Source organism: Callionymus lyra, chromosome 5 (assembly GCF_982586985.1).
Source record: "Callionymus lyra chromosome 5, fCalLyr1.hap1.1, whole genome shotgun sequence".
Lineage (NCBI taxonomy): Eukaryota > Metazoa > Chordata > Actinopteri > Syngnathiformes > Callionymidae > Callionymus > Callionymus lyra.
Genome location: NC_141822.1, coordinates 8426195 through 8452991, shown reverse-complemented (window position 1 = coordinate 8452991; position 26797 = coordinate 8426195). Strand labels below are relative to the sequence as shown.

General features: G+C 35.8%; 2 protein-coding genes across 4 annotated transcripts in view; one reads left to right on the top strand and one right to left on the bottom strand.

Moving 5' to 3' along the window:
* znf462 (zinc finger protein 462) overlaps positions 1–14792 on the top strand; it is a 53700-nt gene extending 38908 nt beyond the window's left edge. For 2 of the 3 annotated variants that reach the window (XM_087790711.1, XM_087790712.1), the window contains exons 5-12: positions 300–706; positions 2265–2383; positions 3362–3553; positions 5895–6138; positions 7142–7538; positions 8594–8984; positions 9888–10014; positions 11261–14792. In XM_087790711.1, the coding sequence (XP_087646837.1) occupies positions 300–706; positions 2265–2383; positions 3362–3553; positions 5895–6138; positions 7142–7538; positions 8594–8984; positions 9888–10014; positions 11261–11420 (2037 nt within the window). In that variant the 3' untranslated portion in view covers positions 11421–14792. The remainder of the gene's footprint in view (positions 1–299; positions 707–2264; positions 2384–3361; positions 3554–5894; positions 6139–7141; positions 7539–8593; positions 8985–9887; positions 10015–11260) is intronic. The other variant, XM_087790713.1, reaches the window with a different exon arrangement.
* Positions 14793–18186: 3394 nt separating this feature from the next.
* Positions 18187–23100, bottom strand: klf4 (Kruppel like factor 4). Its single transcript, XM_087790710.1, has 4 exons — positions 22844–23100; positions 21924–22722; positions 20361–20531; positions 18187–20290 (listed from the first exon to the last, which is right to left on the bottom strand). Exons 1-4 carry the CDS (start codon positions 22910–22912, stop codon positions 20115–20117), a joined length of 1215 nt encoding a protein of 404 aa, XP_087646836.1. The 5' UTR covers positions 22913–23100; the 3' UTR covers positions 18187–20114.
* Positions 23101–26797: the final 3697 nt, after the last annotated feature.

The window sequence follows — 26797 nt, the reverse complement described above, 5'->3', positions numbered from 1 at the left end:
ATGAAGTAGAATTTGTTGTCTTAGTTGTACTTGTACTTTTCATTTAATTAATGTTATTTTTAATTCTACTCCAACATACAAACGTCACTTCAAAAGTGTTTTTTACGTCTACCACGCTATGATCTGTTCCTATATTGAATTAAAATACTAAAACTAGATCTACTTTTGTTCTACTGACTAGCTAACCAGACGACGCAACATGAGTTTGTTAGCATAAATGGACAACAGCAGGTTCTCGGTTTTTAAAGCCTCGAAACTTTAACCGTCAACTTATCCGAGGGTTGTGTCCTTGTTTGTAGCAGGAAGTCTGCGAGATCCCCCTGACTTTGGCTCCAGAGAGACTGACCAACGGGGACCTGGACCGGGACGACAGCGACAGTCTGGAGGGGACGGGGTCCGCCGAGATGGGCTCCCCGGTCATCGCCAGCGTCTGCGGCGGCGTCGAGGTGGACGACCTGGAGATGGAGAAACCCATCGTGGAGGGGAGGGCGGCGGCGCTGGTGGCCGCTGCCCGGGCCGTGGTGTCGGGGTCCCCGCTGAAGAGGCTGACCCTGGGGGGTCACCCGTGCAGCCAGTGCGACCGCGTGTTCATGTCCATGCAGGGACTGAGGTCCCACGAGAGGAGCCACTCCGCCATGGCCATGTTCAGCAAAGAGGACAAATACAACTGTCAGTTCTGCCAGTTCGTCTCGCCCTTCAGACACAAGTAAGACCTGTGACCTTTCTGAGGTCAAACTCATTATCAAACTAGATTGAAAGATGCATTTGATGATAAACATTGAAGTTTAAAAGTTATTCATAAAGAGCAAAAAATGAAAGGTAGGCTATTGAAATATGAAGTTAGATTATCTTTTTAATCCTAATAAAGTTGCTTCAATAAAAAAAAAAAACCACAAATGTCCGACCATATAACAAGGAGAAAGTTTAAATTTTTTTAATGATGGCAACTTTTTCTTTTTCTTTTTTTTATCAATTCATCTTTTATTATTCTAAACTATTTTTTTAGTTACAGCAACTTATTTTAATTGAAGCTTTTTTTCTTTTCAATTGAAGCTAATTTTTTTTACCAAATCTTACTTTTTTATCAATATATATATATTTTTTATTTATGCATCCGTTTTGAAAATATTTTTTTTGTGATTAAAGCCTCGTTTTTTTGACCGAATAAAAAAGGAACAAATCTACCTTTTATTATTGATTTTTTTTTGTTTTTATTTTTATGTTTAACAGTTTAAAACATGAAGTTTAAACGTTTAAAACATAAAACGTATATATTAAAAATATATATTTTGGTTTAAGCTTTTTGAAGCTTTTTTATTTTTTTAATCAAGCACCATTTTTATTTTATCTATTGATTTTTTTTTTAGAAGAAGAAACTTTTTTTAATTACTTTTTTTATTACTTTTTTTTTATTGAAGCATGTTTTTTGATTGATTGGTTATATAAAAAAGAAACAAATCTACCGTTTACTATAGATTTTTTAAGTTTGTAATTTAAAATATATATAAACATCTTTCATGCCATGACATTATAAAAAAAATTGCTTTGACTGAATATATTTTAAGTACGTAGATTATAAATGATTTAAAGGCTTGACTTTTTCATATTATTTCTTTAAAATACACTAAAAAAAGGAAAAAATTATAATTACAAAAAAGAGAAAAATGGAGGCAATGTGTTTGGAATGTGTAAATAATGAATCCAACTTTTATTTTAGGATATTTCTTTATTTTAGTTGTGTTAGCAGTCATGCTAACAGCTAATGCTACTTCCATAGCCATGTGACTCAAACTTGAGTCTGAACCGTCAGTTTTCCTCCTTCAATCTTCCACCTCCTCTGAGAACAAGAGAAATATTAGGACTTTTATCGAGGGGGGGGGGGGTTTGATTCGCTTCATCCGACACAGAGACGCTGGAGCGAGAGTCCTCATCTCCTCTGAGCTCCCAGGTGTAATCCCTGCTCTGAGCCCTGACCCAGAAAGAAGCCTCGTCCTCTCGCCCCGCCCCCCTGCACTCCCCCTGGAGGCCGGCATTAAGAACACAGCCACCGTCTCCACCTCAGACGCTCTCTCCTACCGGGGGGATTGTGGGTAGTCGAGTTCCTTCCCCGCGGCTCCTCGTTCTGTAGTCATTGGAAATGGAGCGTGTTTGTGTGGTAAACATCGATCGTCCTTCAGCAGAGCCGCGGCTTCGAATGACATCATCATCCTGCGCCGGGGGACGTACGAGTGTCATGTGACGATGATTTATGTTCTTCCTTCCAGTCTGGACCGACACCTGCAGTCGCACCACGGACACCACAAACCTTTCAAGTGCAAGTTCTGCCCCTTTAAGTCCTCCTACCTGAGCCGCCTGAAGAGTCACATGCACAAAGCACACACAGGTAATGATTGTCCGAGGCGTCTCCAAATATATATGGCTGCAGCAGAAAACCAGATGGTGATTAAGACGATGAAGGGTTTTAATTTAATAGTTTGGTCTTTTATAGGGGATTCATAAGGTGGTTTTTACACAGTTGACTTTTTGATATTATCCCAATTTTAAGGTTTTTCTTACAATAAATAAATTCAATACTTTATATATTATAAGTTGGAATTTGTTAATCAAATTAAATCATTTTTATATTTAAAGTTAGATTATTGTAAAAAAAAACTAATTTAATGTGGGGTTTTTTTACACATATTTTATATTCTAATTCCAATCGTTAAAAATGTACTATCGTCTGGTTGAACTATTATTATAAAATGTATATCATTTTTATATTGGATTTAAAAGGCTAAGAATTTTTTTATACGCAATTGTTTTTTTAATTTAATTTATTTTTTTTACAAATGCAACTTTCTCTTACACAAACTATTTATTCAAATATTCAATAAAATAAATGAATCCTTCCTTATAAGAACTATTGAATTTAAATATACAACCAAATTAAATTCATTACAATTTAATCAAACTAAAACTTTCAAATACAAATTATTGATATACAAACAAATTCAAACTCTAAATATACAGATTTTTTTTTAAAGAAAATTATTCAATTAAGTACAAAAAAGGTTTAACCTTTCAGGATACAAATTACTTAATTTAATTGTTAAAAAAATAATTTTTGCTTAAAAAAAATCTCAATTGAAATATTCACTAATCTGATGGCACTGACGAACTTCCACAGAGGATTCCTGGATGTGAGAGAGCTGAAGCGTAAACAACGATTTCCCCAGCTTGACGTGTAACTTCCTGTCAGACAGGAAGTGTCTTATTTTAGAAAAAGGTTTCAGATGAAAAAGCTAAAAATAGTGATAGACTTCATAGATCCATATGTTTCAGATAAAAATGACCTCCTCTCTGGATCTCTCTCCATCAGGTGAGCAACACGCCTACAAGTGCTTGTCCTGCTCCTTCTCCTCGGCCACCATCAGCCAGCTGAAGGAACACTCGCTGCAGGACCACGGCGAGGAACTGACCCTCCCCAAACTCAGGGCCGCCACTCAGGCCGCTCACGCCCACCTCAGGGCGGCCAAACCCAGCGCCAACACCGAGCCTGAGTCGCCGGACGGTACGTGAAGGTTCCTTCATGAGAGGCACTCGAACCAACGTCCTGTAGATACACAAATGTTCTTCCAAGTCACTGTGAGAGAAGATGATACATGCTTGAAACTATTGTTATTCAGAGTAACTTTCTTCTTTTTTCGTTATTTCATTATTTTTTTGTACTTCTATTTTTATCCTCCTGCTTTCTTCCGTCTCCAGCTTGTGGTCCTCCTTTAACACTGTGACTCTGGCTGATATTACTTACTTACTTACTTTTTCTATTTCTTTCTTAATTAAGGAGAGAGGCGTGAATTTACATTTATATTCTAAAAATCACAAAATAAATACTAAAATCCTACTGGGATTTTACAACATATTAAAAGAAACTACTGTTTTTTAAATTCCCTAGAATTGTCAATGGAGGGCCGTTTTTTCTGTTTCTCAGAAACCTGAACATAATCTAACAGCCCTTCATGGACAATTCTAGGGAATTGAAAAAACAATAGTTTAATAATTTCTTTTTTAATCTGATTTATTTTTTAATAATTTCTTACTTAAGCTTTCATCGCCTTTTTATTATCTTATTTTTGTAACTTATCTTTGTAAAAAAAAAAAAAAGTGTGTTCTAGTTTTTTTCATTCTTATTATATTTCGATTTTTTCATTTTATTTTTGTGGACTTTTTTTTTTTTTTTTTATTCATATACTTCTTATTTAATCATTTCTTACTTCAGCTTCTGGACTTCTTTGTTTAATCAGATGTTTTAATTTTACTTTTTGATTATTTTTAACTTTCTCTTTTGTTGATTTCTTCTTTTTTTTTTTAGTACAGTTTTTTTGTAGACTTCTGTGTACTCTTTTGTAAATCTTGTTTTTTCAGTTTTGTTCAATTCTAATTTTATTTTACTTTTTGTGGACTTGTTAATTCTGTCTTTTTTTTACTTTCCCTTGTGTTGATTTTCTTTATAGATATTTTCTTTTACTTATTTTTCTGCTAATCTATTTTTCATGATTCTTATTTGAGAGTTACCTTTTATATGCTGATACTATTCTACTTTTTTTACTCATTACATTTGTATTCAGATTCCTTTACTTCTCTTTGTAGACTTCTTTTTTTATTGAGATGTATTCCCTTTTTAAATGTTTCTATACTTTTAAATTATTTCTTATCCTTCTCTTTTGTATACTTCCATTTTTGTTTACTTTTTTTCCCTTATATTTTTATCTTCTTCATTTCATCCTGATTTTCTCTTGGTCTTCCTTCTTTTCTGGCACTTTTTGTTCCTTCTCTGCACTTGTTGATCCACTTCTATTTCTTCCTTCTCTCTTTATTCCACCTTCTTTATGACCTAAAGTACAGGAAATACATTAAGTCTTAAATTAGAAAAGAACTAAAAACATGAAGCCTGAATATTATCAAATTAAATGTGACAAAAGTTTGGTAAAAAGAAGTCACGGTGAATAACAGAGAGAATACATCAATATAAAGAAGGATGATGATGATGATGATGAAGATGATGATGTCGTCGACGCCTCAGTCAATGAATCTCTTCTCACTTCCATCACTGTAGTTGATTTATTGATGAGTCAGCGGCAGAAAGTGGGACGAGAGGATGAATCCACAGCATCGAGGCTTCTGTTCTCTCAGAGGAAAACTCTGTTTAAAAAAAAGAAGCTTTCTTCAGAGCCTGGTGACCTGTCCATAGAGCTGTCACTGAGAGAACATGTCAATACACTTTTGTAAGATGATAATTATTGCACAAAAATAAAAGAAAAAACAAGATTTTGAATCATCTTAAAACATTTTATTTTCATATTCATTTTGTTCATTGGGAAATACCAAGAATAAATGAAGATTTTGTCCAATACCTGCTTTTTTTGTTGTATTTGTTGTTATATTTCTTTTTAACTCAAGTTTTGCTGATGTAATATAACATAATATAATAATATTTTAAGCCAACAATTTTTCTCTCTATACAGACAAGTATTTAACATCTAGCGCCCCCTATATAACACCATATAATTAGGACTTTATGAGGCTTCTTTGTCATTAAAATTATGTTATCATTTTATAGTGACGGTCTGAAGAAGCAGTGTCATTACTTTCAGAGTCCACTAGATGGCGGCGTCTGCACTATTTTCCCTTGTTTTTTTTGTCCTTCTAGTGAATTTTCTTTTATTATTATTTATCGTTCTTAAAATAATTTCCCTGAAGATCAAGTTTATATTTAGAAAGAAAATGTATTTTTATTTAATTTTATAAATATTTTATCAGTATTGTTAGGTTAATTTTATGGGTTTTTTTTAAATAAAAAATATATAATTTATTTGTAGAACATGTCTAACCTCTGGTTCCTCTCGGCTCAGATTCCTCGTACCTGGAGCCGGTGGACGTCCACGAGCAGCTCTCTCACTTCCACCAGGCGTCCCTCGGCCTGATCCCCCCGGTCGCGGGCGGGACCGCGGACCTCCGGCCCGAGGGCTTCCTCACATGTCAGTTCTGCGAGTTCAGCTCCGGATACATGCAGAGTCTGCGGCGACACTACCGGGACCGACACGGAGGGAAGAAGCTGTTCAAGTGCAAAGTCTGTTCCTTCTTCACCTGGTGCAGGTGAGAAGATCGAGAAGATCGAGAGGATCGAGAGGCACTGACGTATGTTGGTGTCATCGGAATATTAGACGCTTGAATTTAACATTTCTTATGTGGAATTTTTCATTTTTTTTATTGAAATGTTGTTTTTTAAGCATTTAATTATTAAATATATTCAAAATTATTATAGTTTTTTTTAAATAGAGTTTGATATTATCATTGAATGTTTTAAAATCCATAGTCTTTTAAATTCAATTTAAAAATGTTGTGTATAATGGTGTCACCAGACATTACTAACAGAGCACCGAGCTATGATTGGCTTAAAGTTTTATCCGTTCCTTTGGTATTTTCTTGTGACGCCATTAAACCAACATTTTTATATTTAATTTAAAAGACCATTTATTAAAAACTATTGATTTAAAAGACCATTTATTAAAAACTATTGAATTTTGAACATTTATTTATTAATTATTGGAATTCGTTTATCAAACTCTGTGTTAAAAAATTATTATTTAAACTTTTTTTTAATTTTTTTTATTCAATAATAAATAACGACATAAAATCACAACACAATAACAAATTATAATTAAAAAAAAACAATAAAAAATGATTACACTATTTTCTTGTGACGCCATTATACCAACATTTCTATATTGAATTTTAAAGAGCATTTATTAAAAACGATTGAATTTTGAACATTTATAAATGAATTATTGGAATTAGAATATCAAACTCTGTGTTAAAAAAACATTATTTAAATTTAAATGTATTTGTTCTACTCAATAATAAATAACAACATAAAACCACAACACAATTAAAAATAATAAAAAAAACTTTCAATAAAAAAAATATTAAACTAAATTATAAAAAAGAAAAACATGCTTAAAACAATAACATTTCAACATTTTAAATATAAAAATTCAATATTCTGATGGACCTGATTTACTTCCATAGTCACACATGTTGTTTCGCTGTCTTAATAAAAAAGGATAAAGTTTGATTTCAAGGTTCAATTCTCCTGCAGGAACGAGTTCACGACCCACGTCAAGGCCGGTCACAAGAACGAGGTCCCTGAGGAGCCGGCCCCGGACCTCCAATGCCCGCTCTGCCTCTACCACACCAAGCACAAGGACAACCTGGTGGACCACATGGTCCTGCACCGCGGGGACCATCACGGCGACCCTTACTCGGCCCTGGAGGAGCGAGTGGTGCCGCTGGTGGTCAGTCGCTCCAAGCTGTCCCGGTACCTGGAGGGTCTGGTGTTCCGCTGCCACAAGTGCACCTTCACCTGCTCCTCCGACCAGACGCTGCAGCTGCACCTGCAGAAGCACGCCGAGGTCAAACCCTACCAGTGCCAGCTCTGCTACTACGACAGCAGCCGCCGCCGCCAGCTGGAGGAACATCTCCGGGAGGAGCACAAGGTGAGGGGTGCACCGTGTATGAGGTGGAGTGTTGGATTTAACGTTGAATTGAGTTGTTCAATTGTTGTTTTTTCATTTTATTATTATTTTCTAATAATAAAATTCAATTTTTTCTATATTCAAATAGGTTTTTAATTGAATAATTATATTTAATAGTTCAATTTTTTTAATGGATGCATTTATACAGATGTACATAGTTTGATGATAATTTGATATTCTGATTAAAATCATTCAAAAATAGATGTTCTAAATTCATTTTTTATTTGTTCTTATATAAAAATGTGGGTATAATAGTTCCACCAGACAATACCAAACGAGTACCGAACTACTTGATCGAACTGTCAGCCAATAATGGTGTGACTATTATATTATAATATGGAATTTACAATACTAGGAATAAAAATGATTCAGTTTAGAATATATATTTTTAAATAGTAGGATATTAAACTGTGTGTAAAATAAATAAAAGTATCAACCTTTAAATGTACAAATAAGTAATTGTATTATTGTTACATTTTAACAATTGAAGCAAAAAAAAAACATTTAAATAAAATGTATTTTTTTTTTTAAGATTGTTTGATATTGTAATGTTTTTCAATAAATAAAAATTTAAAATAAATACATATAAATTGAAAATGTGTTCATTCGTAGCATCTTAAATTCAATCCAAAAAAGTTTCCATCAGACAAAAGAGTTATTTGAACAAACGTTGAGCTAATTATTGTTAAGCTATTACAGCAACTTATTTTATTAATTTTAAAACATTACACATTAAAAACTGTTTGATTCAATTGAAGCTAAAATCAAATATCTTTTTTACTTCTTTTTTTAACAGAGTTTGTAATTGTAATTCCAATAATTCAATTTAATTTAAATACATTTTCTAAATAGTTTTAATTCAAATTCAATATAAATTGTTGACATAAAAGTGACACAAATATAACAACTCGATACTCGTTTAGTAATGTCTTGCAGTTGAATGTGAAATAATAAATAATAAAAAGTTCTGTATTTTCCTGCACTCGTCTCACAACATCTTGTTTCTGGGGCTTCAGGTGATCCGTAACTTTGAGATGATGGGCAGAGTAGACCTGGACCTGCTGGAGATGAAGGAGAGCAGCTCAGAGGACGAGGAGGAGCTGGAGGAGCTGGAGGAGCTGGAGGAGAAAGAGGAGGAGGAGGAGGAAGAGGAGGAGGAGGAGGACATGGTGGAGCTGGTGGAGGATGACGACAGCACTCCTGTAGATGAAGAAGAGGAGGAGGAGGACGTGCAGGACGAGGAAGATCATGAAGGACTGGAGATGATGGAGGACGCGGCAGAGGACGCCGGAGACGATGACGTGGAAGACGAGAACCAGGCAGCAGCAGGAGAAGAGGAGGAGGAGAAGGAGGAGAAGGAGGAGGAGGAGATGGTGATGAAGGACGAGGAGACGTCGTCTGCACAAGGTGAGAAGATGCTTTTATATATTTATTGCTTTAACAAACGGGAAGTTACTTTTGAAAGTGTGGCTGCTGACAAACTATCAGTAAACCTTCTCACAATACTGTCTAATTTGAAGTTTAAAAATAATGATTATTAATATTTAGTTGTTTTTTTAGTGTGTATATAATCGAATAATTAAGTTTTTATATATACAATTTACATAGAAATATTCATGGCGTTTTATCATTATTGTGTTGCAATTAAACTTCCGGCCACTAGGTGGCAGCAGTCGTTACGTCCTCTGCAGTTAAAGGAACAATATAATCCTGGCGATAACTGAGGACGAGAGGATACAGTGGAGCTTTTAAAGCTGATGTTTGGACATATTTTGGTTTGAAAACAAATGAAAGAAGTTACGACTTTGTCAAGAGTCATGTGGTCCTTAAATTCTGCAACACCAGAGTCAAGTACTCGACAATACTACAAATATACCCTTGTTACTACAGTATTGCAATATATTGCAATATTTCATATCGTTGTCCCTGGGTTGCAAATGAAATTCTGGCCACTAGAGGACAGCAGCCATTATGTCCTCCACAGCTAACTTTAAAATAAAAGCCTGTGAGATCCCATAGATGACTTAGGATGAGAGGATACAGTGACTCCAGCAGCTTTTAAAGCTGATGCTTGGAGATATTTTGGTTTGAAAACAAATGAAAGCAGTTATGACTTCGTCAAGAGTCATGTGGTCTGTAAATACTACAACACCAGAGTCAAGTACTGGACAATACTACAAATATATACTTGTTACTACAGTATTACTATATATCAGGTTATGGTCAAATACACAGCACTAGTCACACATGAATAAAAGTGTGAAGTAAATCAAGTGGTTGACCCTGGAGTCGCTCACTCTCGCCCTGCAGCGCCCCCTGTGTCTCCGCCCAGCAGCAGCAGCACCTCCACCCCAGAGAAGCGTCTCCCCTGTGAGTTCTGTGGACGCTGCTTCACCAACAGCGGCGAGTGGGAACGACACGTCCTACGCCACGGAATGTGAGCTTCTTGCCTTCTTTCTTCCTCAACCCTGGTGACGAGGGTGATATATTTAACAGCCACCAGAGGGCGCTGTTCAAACAGAACAGACAGTAGACGTACAGTTTCTTTCGATCACTCTGGTTTCCTCCATTCTATTGTATGGATGAACTTGATGTTTTAAACGTTGAATCTATATTCTTATTTATATGTATTTTTATTTATTTATTTATTTATTAATACTTTCATTATTGAATTCAATAAATAAGAATGGGGTAAGTGGGTTATTTCTAGTGATTCTGTTCAATATTTTGCATTTTAAAATGTTTTATTTTTATAATTTTATACATTACATCACAATACTTTTTTTTTAACACACATGGTTTGTTATTCATATTCAAAATAATGTTTTTTTTCCCTCTAAATTTAACAGTATTTTATTTGGAGTTATTGTAGTTTGTGTTTGTTTGTAGTTGAACTCAACAAATAAATGTTGTTATAGTAGTACCACCAGACAGTACTAAAAGAGTACCGAGCTACTTGATCGAGCCAATCATGGTGACACTTTTATATATTGAATTTAAAAGATGTGGAATTTTATTTTTGTCATTTTGGAATTATTTGAATTAGAAAATCAAAGTATATGTGTAGAAAAAAAAAAAATTGAAAACATACATTTATTTTTTATTAAGTTAAAAAAAAAAAATCCAACGTGTCAATAAAGAAACTTTTTTATAAAAAGAAATTCAACATTTTAAATGTTAAATTCAACAATTCAATATTATGATGACGCTGAAGTACTTTAGACTTTCTTTTATTGTCATTGCACAGAAAACACAGCAGTGAAACTGGCAACGAAATTTTGTTGCCTGGCAACCGTTAAAAACACAGTAGAATGAATATATATAAAAACTATAAATATTAATATTAGTAAGTTAAAAGTAGTGCAATAACGTTTTAAATATTTCATATAATAATTAATGTATATACAAGTATAAATATAACCAAGTTAAAAATAGTGCAATATGTTATAAATGGAATAAATACATAATATTTCAAATAGTGCAATATGTTATAAATGGAATAAATACATAATATTTTAAATAGGGCAATATGTTATAAATGGAATAAATACATAATATTTTAAATAGTGCATTGCTCAAGTCATATCTCATTCAGCAGTCTGATGGCCAGAGGAAAGATGCTTGTCATCATCTATCAACGATATTTAACCTCGACCTCTGACCCCGATGTCCTCGTCCCTCAGGGTCGTGAACCACCGTCAGACCGACAGCAGCTCCTCCTCCTCGGACCCGCCCTCCTCCTCCGCCGCAGGATGTGACCTCATCACCAGAGAAGACTCCGCCCTCCTGGACGCACACGCCGTCGTGGCCGACCAACAAGACCCCGAACTGCTCCAGACCTGAAGGAAGTCCGGCGGCAGGTTCGGAGCCAGAAACATTTGAAGCTCAAAAGAAAAAAAAGAGAAAAAAAAAAAAAAAGAAGTGACCTCGTATTTTATTTTGGTGTTACATATTTAAGTAATCGCTGCGTCATCACGGCGGCCTCCTCGTCTGGTTTCTAAAAATATATTGGTACCCAATAGTGAACAGAACTTTTACATGTCTGCTGACGTTCTGGTCAAACTTGTGAGCTTTTATTTTGAAATCTCCAACGAAAATTGAAGCGTTTTAACTCTTTCCAGCACCTTTAAAAAGAAACAAAAAAAAAAAGCATCTGACCAGCAGGGGGCGCCGCAGCGTCTGGAGTGTGGACGTAGCACCTGACCCTAGCTAACCCTCGTTTTTTATCTGTAGAGGTATTTATCTTTCCCCAAAGGTTTGTAGCAAATTGCTATTTAGGTTCCTGAATATTATACTGCGTATAAGCCCCGAAGATTTGATTGTTCGTGAAGTCGCTCCTGGGGGATTGTGGGTAATTGTGTGATGGAAGTTTGTGTGCTTTATTCAAGTGACGGATGACACTCTTCTTCAAGAAAAAATAAATAAAATAAATAAATTTAAATTAAACTTTATATATAATATGCAAGTTATTTCCCAAAAGAAAAAAAAAAAAAATCTCATTTGTATATCGGAACAAAAAATTAATCGTGTTTAAAGGTTAAAATGAAGCCGTTACTAAAGTTTGTTGTTATTACGGCCAAAATATCGCAAAGAAATTTTTTTTCTTATCAGAAATGTTTGATTCTTAAAGGTTTGTTGTGTGTTTTTGATCGAGTGTCATTTTGATCTAACGTTGTTTTGTTTTAACCATCAAGCCCCGCCCTCCCCACTACAATCGAACTGTTAGCCCTGCCCCCTCTCCCAAAATTGAACTGTTAGCCCCGCCCCCTCTCCCAAAATTGAACTGTTAGCCCCGCCCCCTCTCCCAAAATCACACGTTAAGCCCTGCCCCCTCTCCCAAAATCGAACTGTTAGCCCCGCCCCCGCCACTAAAATCGAACTGTTAGCCCCGCCCCCGCCACTAAGATCGAACTGTTAGCCCCTCCTCCGTCCCTCTGGGAACGCTGTCATTATTCCGTGCTAGTTTGTTTTGTTTTTCCGGCGACTGCGCCGTAACGTTGACTAAAAGGCGGAGATTGTACGGAAGCTGCTGCTCGAAGCCCAAAAGCCTTACGAGGAGAAATTTGATGTCAAATTCAAAGGAAACGGAGACACTTTTGTGTTCGGACGAGCGACCGAGCGAAAATACGTTTGTACAGAAAACTTCTCGTCAAGTGTGTGAACTGTTGTGTTCCAGAAGGAATTTTGTAGGTGTTTTGAAAAAGTTAGAATCCAGAGATTTTTTTTGTTTTTTTCCCGGAAGCAAAATATTGATAATTTGTTTCTTTATTGTTCAATCACAATAAAATTTTGCTTCAATAAAAAAATGTAAAATTAAAAATTCTATTTAAAAAAAAAAAAGTAGCTTCAATTAAAAAAAACAACAACAATTTCTATTTATTTTTTTGCTTTTGCTAAGTTGCTTTAAATCAACTAATATTTTTTTATTAAAAATATATGTTTTTTGGTGTGTTTTCTGACTATATTATACTGTGGGACAATTAATCAACTAAAAAAAAATTGCTTCAATCAAATAATGTGTTTTTTTTGTTTTTTTTATTGAAGTGAAAAAGTCAAACTTGTTTTTTATTGTAGTGAAAACACATTTTTATAAAAGTTTATTTTTAATTGAAGCACCTTTTGATTGTTTGAAGCAACTTATTTGAATTAATTATATATTTTTTAATTGAAGCAACAATTTTTTTTGATTGATCAATGAAGAAAAAAATCTACTTTCATAGTTTGATGCTGAAATATGAGTCGATTGAAAATCTGTTTTTGAATATTTGTTCAAGAATCTGATCACAAGCCTTTTTTTTTACTGTTCAAAAGACATTGAACGCACCGTTGTGTCCGTTAATGGCAAATTTAGGAGGCAGTGAAGCTTTAGAAAGAAAGCACGCAAATGTATTGTGTGGTCTTTCAAAAATCAACAAAAACAAACTGTTTCAGTAGAAAAAAATATGCACATGAAGAGTTTTTTTTACATTATTTAAAAGTTAGATTAAAAATATATAAGTATATCAGTGTCATCAAAATATTATACGGTTGAATTCAAAATATTAGAACTTTTTAAACCTGTTTATTGAACCTTTTTTCATATATATATATATATATATATAAATTAATTCAAAGGTTTATATACTGACAGGTTTAAAATTAAATTCGTTTTTGTTGAATAATTGATTTAAACAGTTTGTACATTGAAAAGGTTGAATTTTATTTTAAAAATGTAATATTTTCAAATTGATTTCAACTTTATTTATACATAGAGTTTGATATTCGTATTCCAAAAATTCATTTCTTTATTTTTTTTATTCAATATTTTGTCGTTTGTAGCATTTTAAATTCAATATAATATATAACATGTTCATATTGAATTTGAATTAAAAAGGCTATACGTTGAAAATTATTTTATTCAAGATATACAATGTGTTATTATTGGAATTGGAATATTAAACACTGCTTCTAAAAATCAATTCATTTAAAAAAAATTAAAAAAATTAAACATGAAAAAATAATTCAACCTTAAAACATACAAATGATTGAATTCAGTTAAAACTAAATTAATATTTCAATATAGAAATGACTGAAGTCAATTAGAAAAAGAGATTGAAAAAACGTTTCAATAAAGAAAAGTTTTAACATTTGAAATATTAAATAAAATATTCCGATGACACTTGAATAGAAAAAGACTTGTCGTCATGAACCTCCAGAACAAAGATGGAAAAACACTATTTTCAGTCTCGAATCAAAGGTCAAAGTAAAAAACAAATGGACTCCTCGACCTCTTCCTGGTCATAATGTTTCTCACGTTTCTCTTCTTTTCTTTCGGGAATGTAGCAGCTGCTGGTCTTGACCGAACCCTGGAGAGTTTGGTGCTAACTGGTGTTTAGTTGAAGTGGTCGTAGTTTCTTTTGTATTTGGACCCAGAAGTGGAACCTCATCCCTCTGTGCTCATGAATCCTTCACTGTGCCGGACTCTAGACTCTAGACCGCCATGTTCCCGTTGACGTCCCAAACACTGGATCTGTGTAAATATGTCGTCGTCCCCGGAGCCGCCGCGGTCCGACTCTCTTGCCTTCTTCTCTTCCCGTTGAACCCGACACCTGACGGTGGCTCGTGATGTTGCCTAGGATGATTGTTTACAATTTTATTCCATGTACCTGGATATTCTGTACATATTGTAATTCACTGTCTTTTTTAACTTGATAATAAAGTTATCAGATAACTGTTGACGCCGCCGTGTCCGTGTCCTTCCCTCGATGCTAACGTGCTAACGTGCTAATGCTACGTATCAAAAACCTCCAAACATTTGTTTATAAATTACAATTTTTACAAAACCATTGAAATTTTATTAGTGAAAAGTTGACATTAATATAGTGTTAATATTTGAAGTATTTTTTTTATATTTTATATTAATATTTCAATCAGATACTTTGAAGGGTTACTAGCAACATGCTAATATGCTAAGCTAAGCTATGCTAGGCGATTTAAATACAAAAACAAATGTAGTTTAGAACGAGATGACTGATAATCAAAACTTAATTAATTTAATCATTTTTGTGTCTGAACATATAAAGCTACATACAAAGTAGTTTTTGCATGTTTAATATTATGTCACAATGTTTTTATTTATAATACAAAACAAAATCTTGTTTTTAAACAACACATTAAGGCCGAATTTATTAATTTAATGACACATTTTTTAAGCCATTTTTATTCTTAAAGTCAATGATGTGGCTAATTAATACATTAAGATAAGATTCAGTAATAAATTCAAAAGTATTTGAATTTTCCTAAGGGATCAATAGAGTTTTTTTCATCTCTAGGATTAATTTAAAAAAAAAAAGGAAATTGTGCTTCTACTTCCGAACATAATAAAATATCCATGCAAAATCGGACTTATAATTTTATTTTGCAACGTTTATTTTATTAAAATTCAAGGTTTAAAACAAAGTTTATGGAAGAAATACGTAAAGGAATAAAAACGTAAAGAAATTCAGTGTAAAATGGTTATTTTTGGTTTGTTATTTTAAATTTAATTTGTTAAAGCATCGGAAAAATCATAATATTAATGGTATTGAGATGTGATGATTTTTTTAAATAAAATTCCAAGTGATTTTGATGCTGTAAAAATTCAGTGTTATTTTAAATAATATTAAAAGTCTGATGGTGAACATTTTCTTCCATACATTGATGTTTAACCGAATTTATTTAACTTTATTTCTTTACATTCAACATTTTTTATTAGTATTTAATTATTAAATGTTGACTATATATAGTTTTCACGTATTTTTTTCTTTTTTATACATTGAATTTTACACCGAATTTATTCCTACAATGGAAATAAATACTCGTTAAACTGAGAAGGAACCAACGCAGTTTTAGAAACAAAAAAAAGGGCTCAGTGTAATTCTGAATCGGGCCAGCAGAGGGCAATGTCGCTCCGCCGTGAAAACTTTTCCCACGAGGCCACAGGAGTAATTTCAGGTCAAACTCAGTCTAACGTTACATTTGTTCAACTAAAGATACATCCTGGTGGACAGAAATGGAACTTCATCAGGATTAATACGTTAAAAATGTTTTTTAAAAGTTATTATTTTAGTATGTTTGCAGAACTGTTAGCATGCTAACAAAATCATAGCATACTTAAAACTTTCAGTAATAATCATGTTTCCTCATAAACACACGTCAAATATGTAAAATATATCTGGATTTACCGAAAATTATGATCATGCTCATGTTCATAATATAAGAACATTGTTCATGCCATCTTTTTTTTGCAAAATAAAAATCCTAATATTATAATTATATTATGATACATGTATACATATATATACAGTATATATATATATATTTATTTTTTTAGATGTTAATGAGTTTTTGATGTATGAATGTTACAATTGATCATTATTTTAAAACTTGAATTATGCTAAAAGGTTTAGCTAACTAGCTATGTTAGTATGATATGCTAGCTAACTTATATCACAAATGTTTTAATGATTTACTTTCATATAACTTTCTCTCTCCAACAACCACTTTAAGTCATTTTGTACAAATGCTTCCCAACATAAATGAATGCGATTAAAAACATTACGACCACCATCTTTAAATTAAGTGAATGCAGTGGTCAGTATTGGAAGGTTTGGATGCTCGCTAGTTGCTAATGTTAGCATTGTGCGACCAGAACTTTTATTTCATTGTTTTTTTGGTGAGATAGCCTAGCTTGTTATGATAATAAACATATATTTATATATATATATATATTTAATTTCTAAAGTAATTGATGGCATTTTATACGAAAATCTAGATTTTAATGAGATTTTTTTCATGTATATGATAAAAATATTCCGAATGAAAAAGGTTTAGAATCAGAATCAGAATCAGAAAACCTTTATTAGTCCCGCGAGGGGAAATTCGGTTTAACAACAGCAAGAGAAATAAAAACACCCAGAAATAAAAACGAGAAAGAAAATCTAAATAGAATAAAAGATAAATCTGCGCTATATAATATATACACAATCATATTTACATAAATAACAAGAGGTGCAGTTAAATAGTTATCTTGGTGTGTTCTTGTTGTGGAGTCTGATGGCAGCAGGGAGGAAGGACCTGCGGTACCTCTCCCTCACACACCTGGGATGGGGCATCCTATCACTGATGGAGCTCCTCAATGCCCTCAGTGTGTGCTGGAGAGGGTGAGACAAGTTCCTCCTCATGGAGCCCAGCTTGCTCCTCATCCTCCCTCCAGTCACTTCCTCCACAGGATCCAGGGGGCGCCCTAGGACGTAACCGGCCTTCTTAATAAGGCTGTCCAGTTGAGCCCTATCCTTTGCTGTCATGCTGCTCCCCCAGCAGACCACACCGTTGAAGATGGCAGAGGCCACTACTGAGTCATAGAATGACTTCAGGAGTGGCCCCCGGACACCAAACGACCTCAACCTCCGGAACAGGTAGATTCTACTCCGCCCTTTTTTATAAAGAGCAGCAGTGTTATCCACCCAGTCCAGGCGGTTGTTGAGGTGAACACCCAGGAACTTGTAAGTCGTGACAATCTCAATGTCCTGTCCCTGGATGTTCAGTGGTGAGGGGGAGATGGAGGGACACCGCCGGAAATCCACAATCAACTCCTTAGTTTTGCTGGAGTTGATCTGAAGGTGGTTTTCCAGGCACCAGTCAACAAAGTCCTGGACAAGTCCCCGCTACGGCCCGTCATCCCCGTCCTAATGAGGCCGACGATGGTAGCTATGCTAGTATGATATGCTAGCTATATTATACTACAAATGTTTTCATGATTTACTTTTGCCCTTTCTAATGTAAGCATTGTGTGACCACAACTTTTCTTTCATTCTTTTTTGGTTACATATCCTAGCTTGTTATGCTAACTGTTAGCCACCATGCTATCGTAACAATTGGGATGAAACATTTCGGCGGGTTTAGCAAATCTTTGAAATATGTTGGTTGCTAACAGTTAGCATCACACAGTGTGTCAGATTTAGCTAGCGGCTGCTACATGCTACTCGTTGTTGTACGTTTTTGTAAGTTGTTGTGTTTAAGTTGTGAACGTTTGTTGTGCGTTTGTGTGGAGCGGTGGATTTGAACAAAAGTCTCTTGTAGTTCAAAGGCATCAAAGGCAGAAAAAAAGAGTATAAAACCCGTTGTTTAATAATACATTTTCCATATTGAACTGTACAATACAAAACAATAACAAAACATTTGTATTTACAAATGTACAAAAGTCAAGATTATATTACATATTTTGGCTATTTAAAAAAAAAAAAAAAGCTTTTGTTCAGAGTCCCATAGAAAAATAGTCTCGTATAAATTATTGCACTAACAGACAGTGCGCATGCGCGCGACGATCGCCAGAACCTGAAACGCGTGTGAGAGAGAAACACAACAAGTTGGCACTTTTGTTTCCAGGATGTTTCCAGTTGGATTTAAACTCCATCTTTGGTACCACGTAAAAAAAACACACAAAAAAAACACCTGGTCGGGAATGTTGGGAGCACCGTCTGCGCCTGTGACGTCATCGCAGGCGAAATGTGTGATTGTGACGTAAGCAACTGATCTGATCGAACGCACGCGATTAAAGAATAACTTCTGATTCTTTTCTTCCACTTTAGTTGAAACTCGTGATTTTTATGAATTAAATAAAGTATTTTTCGATGATTTTTAAACGAACATAATCACATCTGACGATTATTCTGCGGGACAAGTATTAAAATAAAACAATTCAAAACAATTCATAATTAATTAAGATTGTTTGATGAATTAACTTATATTTATTTTGATTATAAAGTGCCTTTTTGTTTTACAATCTTTATAACATCCACTCGTGTTGTCGACATGTCAAAAATTACCATTTAATAATAAATAAAGGCCATTTGTTGGGAGTTTTTAGGTTAGTTTTTAAACATCGGATCAAAACTAATCTTTTAATTTCAATATGTAGAAGTAATTATCGGTAAAAAAGTCTATATATTTATCAGAGAAAAATCACAAAAATGAAGATTCAAGAAACTGTTTTAATAATTAATTAAAATTAATCTGCTTCTTTTTTTTCTTTTTGAGAATTTAAGATTAATTTAGTTTCATTTTTACTCGCTTAAAACCCAGATATTGACGAAAATAATCTGTTTCCTAATTTACTTCAACTAGCAGAAGAACTATCATCACTTTATATCAGTTTGAATTCATAGAAACGCAACAAATAGAAATGTTTTTTTCATCTTAATCCGATAAATTAAATGGTTGGCTTTTTATTTGATTCCTGCAATACCCGGATTGAGCGTTAGGTGTCAGTAGAGACACGTGCGTGTTTCTGAAACACATTTTATTAGTAACATCCGATTTTCTTTTAAAGTTAAAATGCATTAAATAATTTATTTTTCATTCTTCTCTCAGCGTCCACTAATTAAAAAAATATATTTATATAATCAACTAAAACCTTTTTTTTTATTTATCTTTATAAACCTTTTTAATAATATGTCATAACAACAATAAAAGTTTCCGATTTTAATTTTCTACCAATAACCTTTTTTTAAAAAAACTTTCTTGGCTCTTTAAATTTTAGAAAAACAAAATTCTGCCTCAACGAGTCACGTGACGAGCGAATGTTTTTGGATTTGATTGACAGCCGGATGAAAACCGCACGTTCAGGTTTTGAACCGTCGGCGACCGAAGCGAGAGTCAAGTTTTCCCACAACTTCAGGCAAGGCGTGTTGAGATCCTCCCGGAGACCGACACGAGGCGTGTAAATGGCGTGTTGATGGCGTGTTGATGGCGTGTTGCTGGTGAAAAAGAAAGGCCTCTAGAGAGATGTTTGGTTTCCATGGCAGGAGTACGTTTCCAGTTCAAAGTCTTTGGCACCTGGTCCTCCAAGTCTTGTCACATAAATAAGACAAATTCCAGTTTCATAAAAGTTTTACAACCACCGAGCGTTCCTCAAGGGTCCGTCCTCGACCCTCCTTCCTTTTTTTTTTTTTTTTCCTTTTTTCCTTTTTTCTTGCGTTGCCGTGAACGACCACAGCGTGTCGAGAGAGAGTCGCGGGTTCATAGGTGTCTCTTCATGTGCAGGGCCAGGTGGTCCGACCTGGAGAACGCCCGGTCGCACTTCTGGCACTGGAAGGGTCGGTGTCCCGTGTGCTTGCGGTAGTGTCGCGTCAGCTCGTCCGACCTGGCGAACTTCCAGCCGCAGCCCTCCCAGTCGCAGTGGTACGGCTTCTCGCCTGCGGAGACACGGCGGCGGTTAGTAGGAGGAGGCCCCGGGTCGGACCTGGGACGGATGGAAAAACGTACCTGTGTGCGTGCGGTGGTGGGCCTTGAGGTGCGAGCTCTTGGTGTACGTCTTGCCGCAGCCCACGTAGTCGCAGGTGTGCGTCGCCACTCGCTTCCTGGGCCAGGAGCGCCGGCCTCGCTTGGGCTTGGGTTCCTCCGTCACGCCGTCGCCCACGGAGACCATCAGAGAATCTGAAAGAAACGATGGTGAGGTCGTGAGGTCGAAGGTCAGGTCGAAAACAACCGGTTTTAATTTTGTATTTATTTTCTATTATTCATGACTAGTCTTTAAATATGACGACATGTATTTTTGTCATACTTTTTATGTGAGTGTTTATTGTTGTCAAAAGTATACAAACTCTAAAAAGTATCAATATCAAATACTACTACAAATATATGGATTGTTTATATTTTTGCACAATTTCAGACATGACAGACATTTTTGTTTGTTTTTATTTTAGACATTTTTACTTTAAATATTTAACCCGTTGTTCTGTTCATTATTATAACAGACGTTAATTTTGTGTTTTTATTGTTAATAAAAATGTTTTGTTTGTTTGTTTGTTATATTTATTTATTCGTTTTATTTTAAACAATGATTACTCGTTTTTTTGTGATATCGAATATTTTCCAGAGAATCAGTATCTAGTAGAAGATCTTCGTATAAAAAGTTTAAGAAGAATTAACAGAAAATATATATATATATATGTATATATATATATACAGTATATATATATATATATATATATACTGTATATATATATATGGCAAAAAGTTCTTAAACTTTTACACACATTTAATGAGAATATAAACCCCATTATTTGAGAATATAAAATAATACTTTATACTATATTTTACACTTTTCTATTTTCTTCTTTACTTGTTTTGTTCATGAAAGCCACTTTATAAAATGTGGCCCCTGAGGGAATTCAATTGTTGGGGGGGGGGGGGGTGATGTAACTGACATTACGTTTTGACTGCAGGTGTTTTTGTTCAAACTTCATTTGTCAATAAAGTTGGCTCCAGAAGAATGTATGTTCTCCGGATTAAAAATAATCAAAATAAACAAAACAAGTCAAAATAAACAACAATTTACATCCACAAAGTCACATGTCGTCCGTTAAAGTTTCGTAAACATCGACGAATGAAATGAGAAGTGAATTAAAGTCTCACAAAGATCGACAACAAAATGTTTTTGTTTTTTGTGGTTTATATCCGAACAACAACCGAGAGTAATCTATGAAAAAACGCTTTTATTGCTGACTCATGCTTTACTATAAGTTTCCTATAAAACAAGGAAACAAAACTATTAAACTTAAGGTTTTTAGCTCAAAACACCTTTTTATTTTCAGTTGTCAGAGTGAAAAGACTGAATGTAAACAGTTTATTTACATTTTTAAAAAGTTAAATCTATACGTTTATTGAAGAAAGGTTGTAGCTAGCATGAACGTTAGCATTGTTTGGGAACAAATAAACAACCAAAACATCATTTTAAAAAGTTACTAAACTAAATCCAAAGTGTCTTAAAAGTTAGAAATAACCAGCGTTTGTCTCGGCTTGAGTTTAAATAAAGTTTTTGCTCACCTTGGTACTGCATGGCTGAGTTCTGTGGGTAGGACGTGAATCCCTGCGGCGAGCTGTGGTGGTATCCGTGCGGGGGGAGGGGGACGTGGGAGTGGGGGTGACCCAGGATCTGGTGCTCCCGGCTCAGAGGGTGGTCCGGGGAGAGGGACGACGACGACGACAACCTGCCCGACATGGACCTGCTCCCGCCGCCCTGGAACCCGTGCAGGTCCAGGTGGACGGGTCTCTGCTGGGCCCCCCTGCCCAGGTGGGGGTCCAGGGGCGTGGAGATGGTGCAGGCGCCGTGGTGGTTCTCCTGCTTGATCCTCGGGCAGGTGAAGGGCGGCGAGGCCCGCAGGGGCTCCGGCACCGTGGCCTTGCCGTACTCACCCAAGTCCATGGTGGTCTTGACCACGAACTTGCCCTGCAGGCTGGTGGGGTGCAGGTAGGCCGGGTCCAGCTCGGGCCTCATGAGCTCCGCCACGAACCCCCCGGAGGGGGACACGTCGCTGATGTCCGGGATGGTGTAGAGGAGCTCGCTGGCCGAGTCCTGAGGAGAGGGAAGAGGGTACGAGGAGGAGAAGGACCCGGGTGAGGGACCCCGGGCGGAGGAGGAGGTGCAGGACATGTTCTCCTCCTCCTGCTTCTGCTGCTGCTGCTGCTGCTGCTGCTGCAGCAGAGAGTTGGACAGGATGAAGTCGTAGTCCAAGTCCAGGTCCGGCTCGGGGTCCTTCTTGGACATGCTGGGACTGGCGTCGGGGGAGTCCTCGCCGGGGCCCGCTGGCGGTCTCCTAGGATGGGACGACTCCTCCTTCCATCTCTGGGAGAGGGTGAGGAGGAGGAGGAGGAGAAGATGTGAGATTCAAACACCTGCGCTGACACCTTCTTAACTGACAGCGTCCATCGCGCATGCGTCACGAACGAGCGGCAGGTCTACTCACTAGGGTCGAAGCCGCGGGGCCGCTGGAGAAGGTGGAGATGGAGGGCAAGAGAGTTCCTCCTAGCGCCATCTCACAGGCATTGGAACGCGAAAATTAAAATAAGAAATAAAAAAAAATCTCGAAAAGAAGTCCGATCCCAATCCCGAGTGGCGAGTGGGTGAGGGAGGGGCGGGGGTGTGCGTGTGGGGGGGGATCCGTGACACACCTTTCGTGACCGCGCGAGAAGACACCGAGGGAGAGAGGAGCGCGCGCGGGGAATCCCTCCACCAGAGACCGGCCACAGTCTGTTCTGAGCTCCGGCGCGTGAGTTTCTTTAAAACACACACACCGGAGGCCCCGCCCCCGTTGCCCGGGACGACCAGGAAAACATTAGGGGGTGTTTTTTCCACCCTTAGCAACGGCTGCGTTGGGTTTTTTTTTTCTTCTGCTGTTATTTCTTGGAGAGACGAGGAGCATCTTCTTCAGGAGAGGAAAAAAAAAAAAAAGTCTGGCGACCCTGAAGCCCCCGCGAAGCTCTACCTTTGACGGGCCCTGAACGCAACACGAAATAAACAACGATATAAAACAAGGGGGTGAGACTGAAGTTAGAAGAGACATAGTTCGAGGACATTAGTTTTAGATTTATTAAGCATCGAATAAACTAAAAGCTTTTAAATAATAAAGTTATTTTTAATCAATACTTTATTCATACTTTCGGTTACCAAAGTCATTTCTTAGTTTGACAGAAGAAAAACTCGTTTGTAAACATTTTTAAAACAACGTTATATTGAATTAGTGTGCGAATGGAAATGAATAATTAAATACGTTTAATTTAATCAATAATTGTGTATAGTTGTGATTTTAAATACTACTGTGTACAATATTTAAAACTCACTAAAGAGTTCATACTAGAAAAAATAGATAGATAAATAAAAGGAATGGAATAAATGAAATAAATATGAATTCAAATATTTGAGTAAATAAAACGAGTTGTGTAAAATAAACTATGTGACTCGTACATTAAAGTGCATTTGAAAATAATTAATGAAATTCAATGAATTCATAATTAAATACATTAAATAAAATAAATGTTCATTTACAGGTGAGAGGTTAAATACTTATGTTTATAATATTGTCATACTAATAAAATAAAATAAAAATACAAATAAAATCGTACAATAAAATGAATGAAATAAATATGAATAGATAAATTAAAAATAAATGAATAATTTATAAAAAAAAAAAATGTGACTCATACATTCAAGTGGAAATTAACAATTGAATTAAAAAAAAAATGCAATTATTATGTATTCAAATAAATTCAAAATTAGAATTATTAGAATTATTAGAATAATTGGAATTAGAAATTAGAATTAAATGCATTGAATTAAATACATAATTATTGATGGTTATAGTGTCAAATATCCCATCATTCATAAAAAAATGTAACAAAAAGGTGTGACAAGGATGTTTAAGTAGGTGAATGAGTTACTTAATGGAAAATCCCAGCAGAAGAAAAAAAAAAATACTTTATTTTCAATCATACGAGGATCTGTGAGAGCGATTTTTCAAATATCTACTCCTACATATGTCGTAATAAACTATGACACATACAAAAAACCACTTCATTCATGAACGTGACACACGCCTTTATTTGACGTACATTAGAGGAAACGTGATAAAAAGCATAAGGTAATCTAAGGTGTACTTTAGAAGGTGAGCAATTATACCAGTTCAGCAACAATTTAAACGGAATTGTCAAAGTCTTTGTTCAAAGCGCCGCCGCATTTAAATGTCATTAAAAGAAAGTTTGCGTGACACGAGTTAATGATTCCAAACCTTAGCAGAGATGAGGTTAAAAACACATCTTTAAGCTTCATTTGGAAACAAATGAATGTAACATTCAGTCGATAATTGATCTTAAATGCTTTAAAATACTTTGAATAAAGGCTTTGATAAACGCACTAATGTCTTTTAAGTCACACAGGTAAGAGTTAGCATTAGCATCGCCACCTCCTGGTTCTATTTAAATGAAAACATGAATTTATTGCTGGTTAAAAAGCTTTTTACTCTCTTATTTAGCCTCGAGTAACTCATTAAATTCAACCACAGAACTTATGACTTGTTAAAAAACGGCAGTTCAAACTCACACAAGGGACCAATATATATATTTTTATAATTCAAGTTTCAGGCTTAAAAAAGTATATTTAGCAAACTGTCTTTTATAGTGATGGTCTGATGAAGCTTCATGAAGCAGTGTCATTATTGTCAGAGGCCACTAGTTGGCGTTTCTGAACTATTTTCCTTTGTTTAGAACAACTGACATCACATCATTTTTAAACTGATGGCGCGACCTACTGACCTCTAAACAACATGACACTGTTTCATGAAGCTTCATCAACACATCACTATTCTTTTATTTCAAAGTGTGAGTCCGTGTGCGAGATTGTCTGTTGATTCTCGTGATCTCGGTCTCTCTTAATTAACTTATCAAACGCTCCTAACAAATTTATTTCCTATATGTTCATTCCTTATCTTATCTGAAAAAAAACTGTTATCTTTATAGGTCACAATCTCAACGTCAACAGTAGCCTACTTTTGTTTTAAGCGAACCATACCACGGGCCACGTAACAAGACTCCTGAGGGTTTAACTTTTAAATTTTAAATTAAAAACATTTTAAATGTAGGAGGGTTAGGGTTAGGTTAGAGTTAGGTTTAGGGTTAGGGTTAGGGTTAGGGTTAGGGTTAGGGTTAGGGTTAGGGTTAGTGTTAGGGTTAGGGTAAGGTTTAGGGTTAGGGTTAGGGTTAGGGTTAGGGTTAGGGTTAGGGTTAGGGTTAGGGTAAGGGTTAGGTTTAGGTTTAAGGTTAGGGTTAGGGTTAAGGTTAGGGTTAAGGTTAGGGTTAGGTTAAGGGTTATAGTTAAGGTTAAGGTTAATTCTAAGGTCAAGGTTAAGGTTAGGGTTATGGGGATAATGTTAGTATTGATGCAGTGGATTCAGAGAAGAGAATTCAATGACTAACCCTAACCCTACCCCTAACCCTAATCCTAATCCTAATCCTAATCCTAGCCCAGCCCTAGCCCCAACCCCAACTGTCATATCTTTAAACCTCTAAAGGTCTATAAGTCCATATCAAAGCCAATGAAACAAGATTGTTTCAAAAAATAAAAATATTCAATAAATTAAAAAAATGAATCTGTAAAATGAATATTGAATCAGTTTTTGTATTTATCGACAGCTAATAGTCAAAATGGAATTGTCAAAGAGTTCAGAGTTCAACTGATGAGACCCGCCTCGAGGTATCCGTCCCTGAGAAACCAGGACAAATGGTTCCCGGGATCGGGAAGTTTTATGGAGCGCCCGGTGTTTGCTCACACAAAACTCTCGATCCTCCATAATGAGCCACATTGACTTGAGTGTGAGAGCAAACAAAGCTCTGATCCTGCTGCATCAGGATCTTGTCCGTTAGTCGAGTCAACAGTGGTGCCGTCACCGCACCAGGACACGCTGCCGTCTGTTGGATCTCGACCTAATCTCTCGACTCGCTTGACTGGTCCTGACGGAGGGAGAGAAACTTTTCTCATCTCCAGAATCTTTAAAAAAAAAAACCTGCTTCCTCCGGCAACAATAGCGGGGCCGTCATCGAATCCATATTCTTTACCCGGGAAGAGAATAGTGGTGTAAAGAATCCCGGAGACAAAGACTGGGACAACCGTGATGGCAATAATGATACAGGGTTGGAGATAAAGAGCGAGAAGACGACACCACTGTCAGCGACAATACAGTCACAGACTCTCGGAGAGTCACGGACGGAAGCGATTATTAATACTCGCAGTCAAACAAGTTCATGTCTTCTGGTGACACGAAAACACACTCTGAGGAGTTTGTGAATGGACAGATACATGCTTTTGTTTTTAACTTATCGCTGAGGAATAATCATGAAAACAATAGAAGAAAATCATTTTAAAAAAGTGG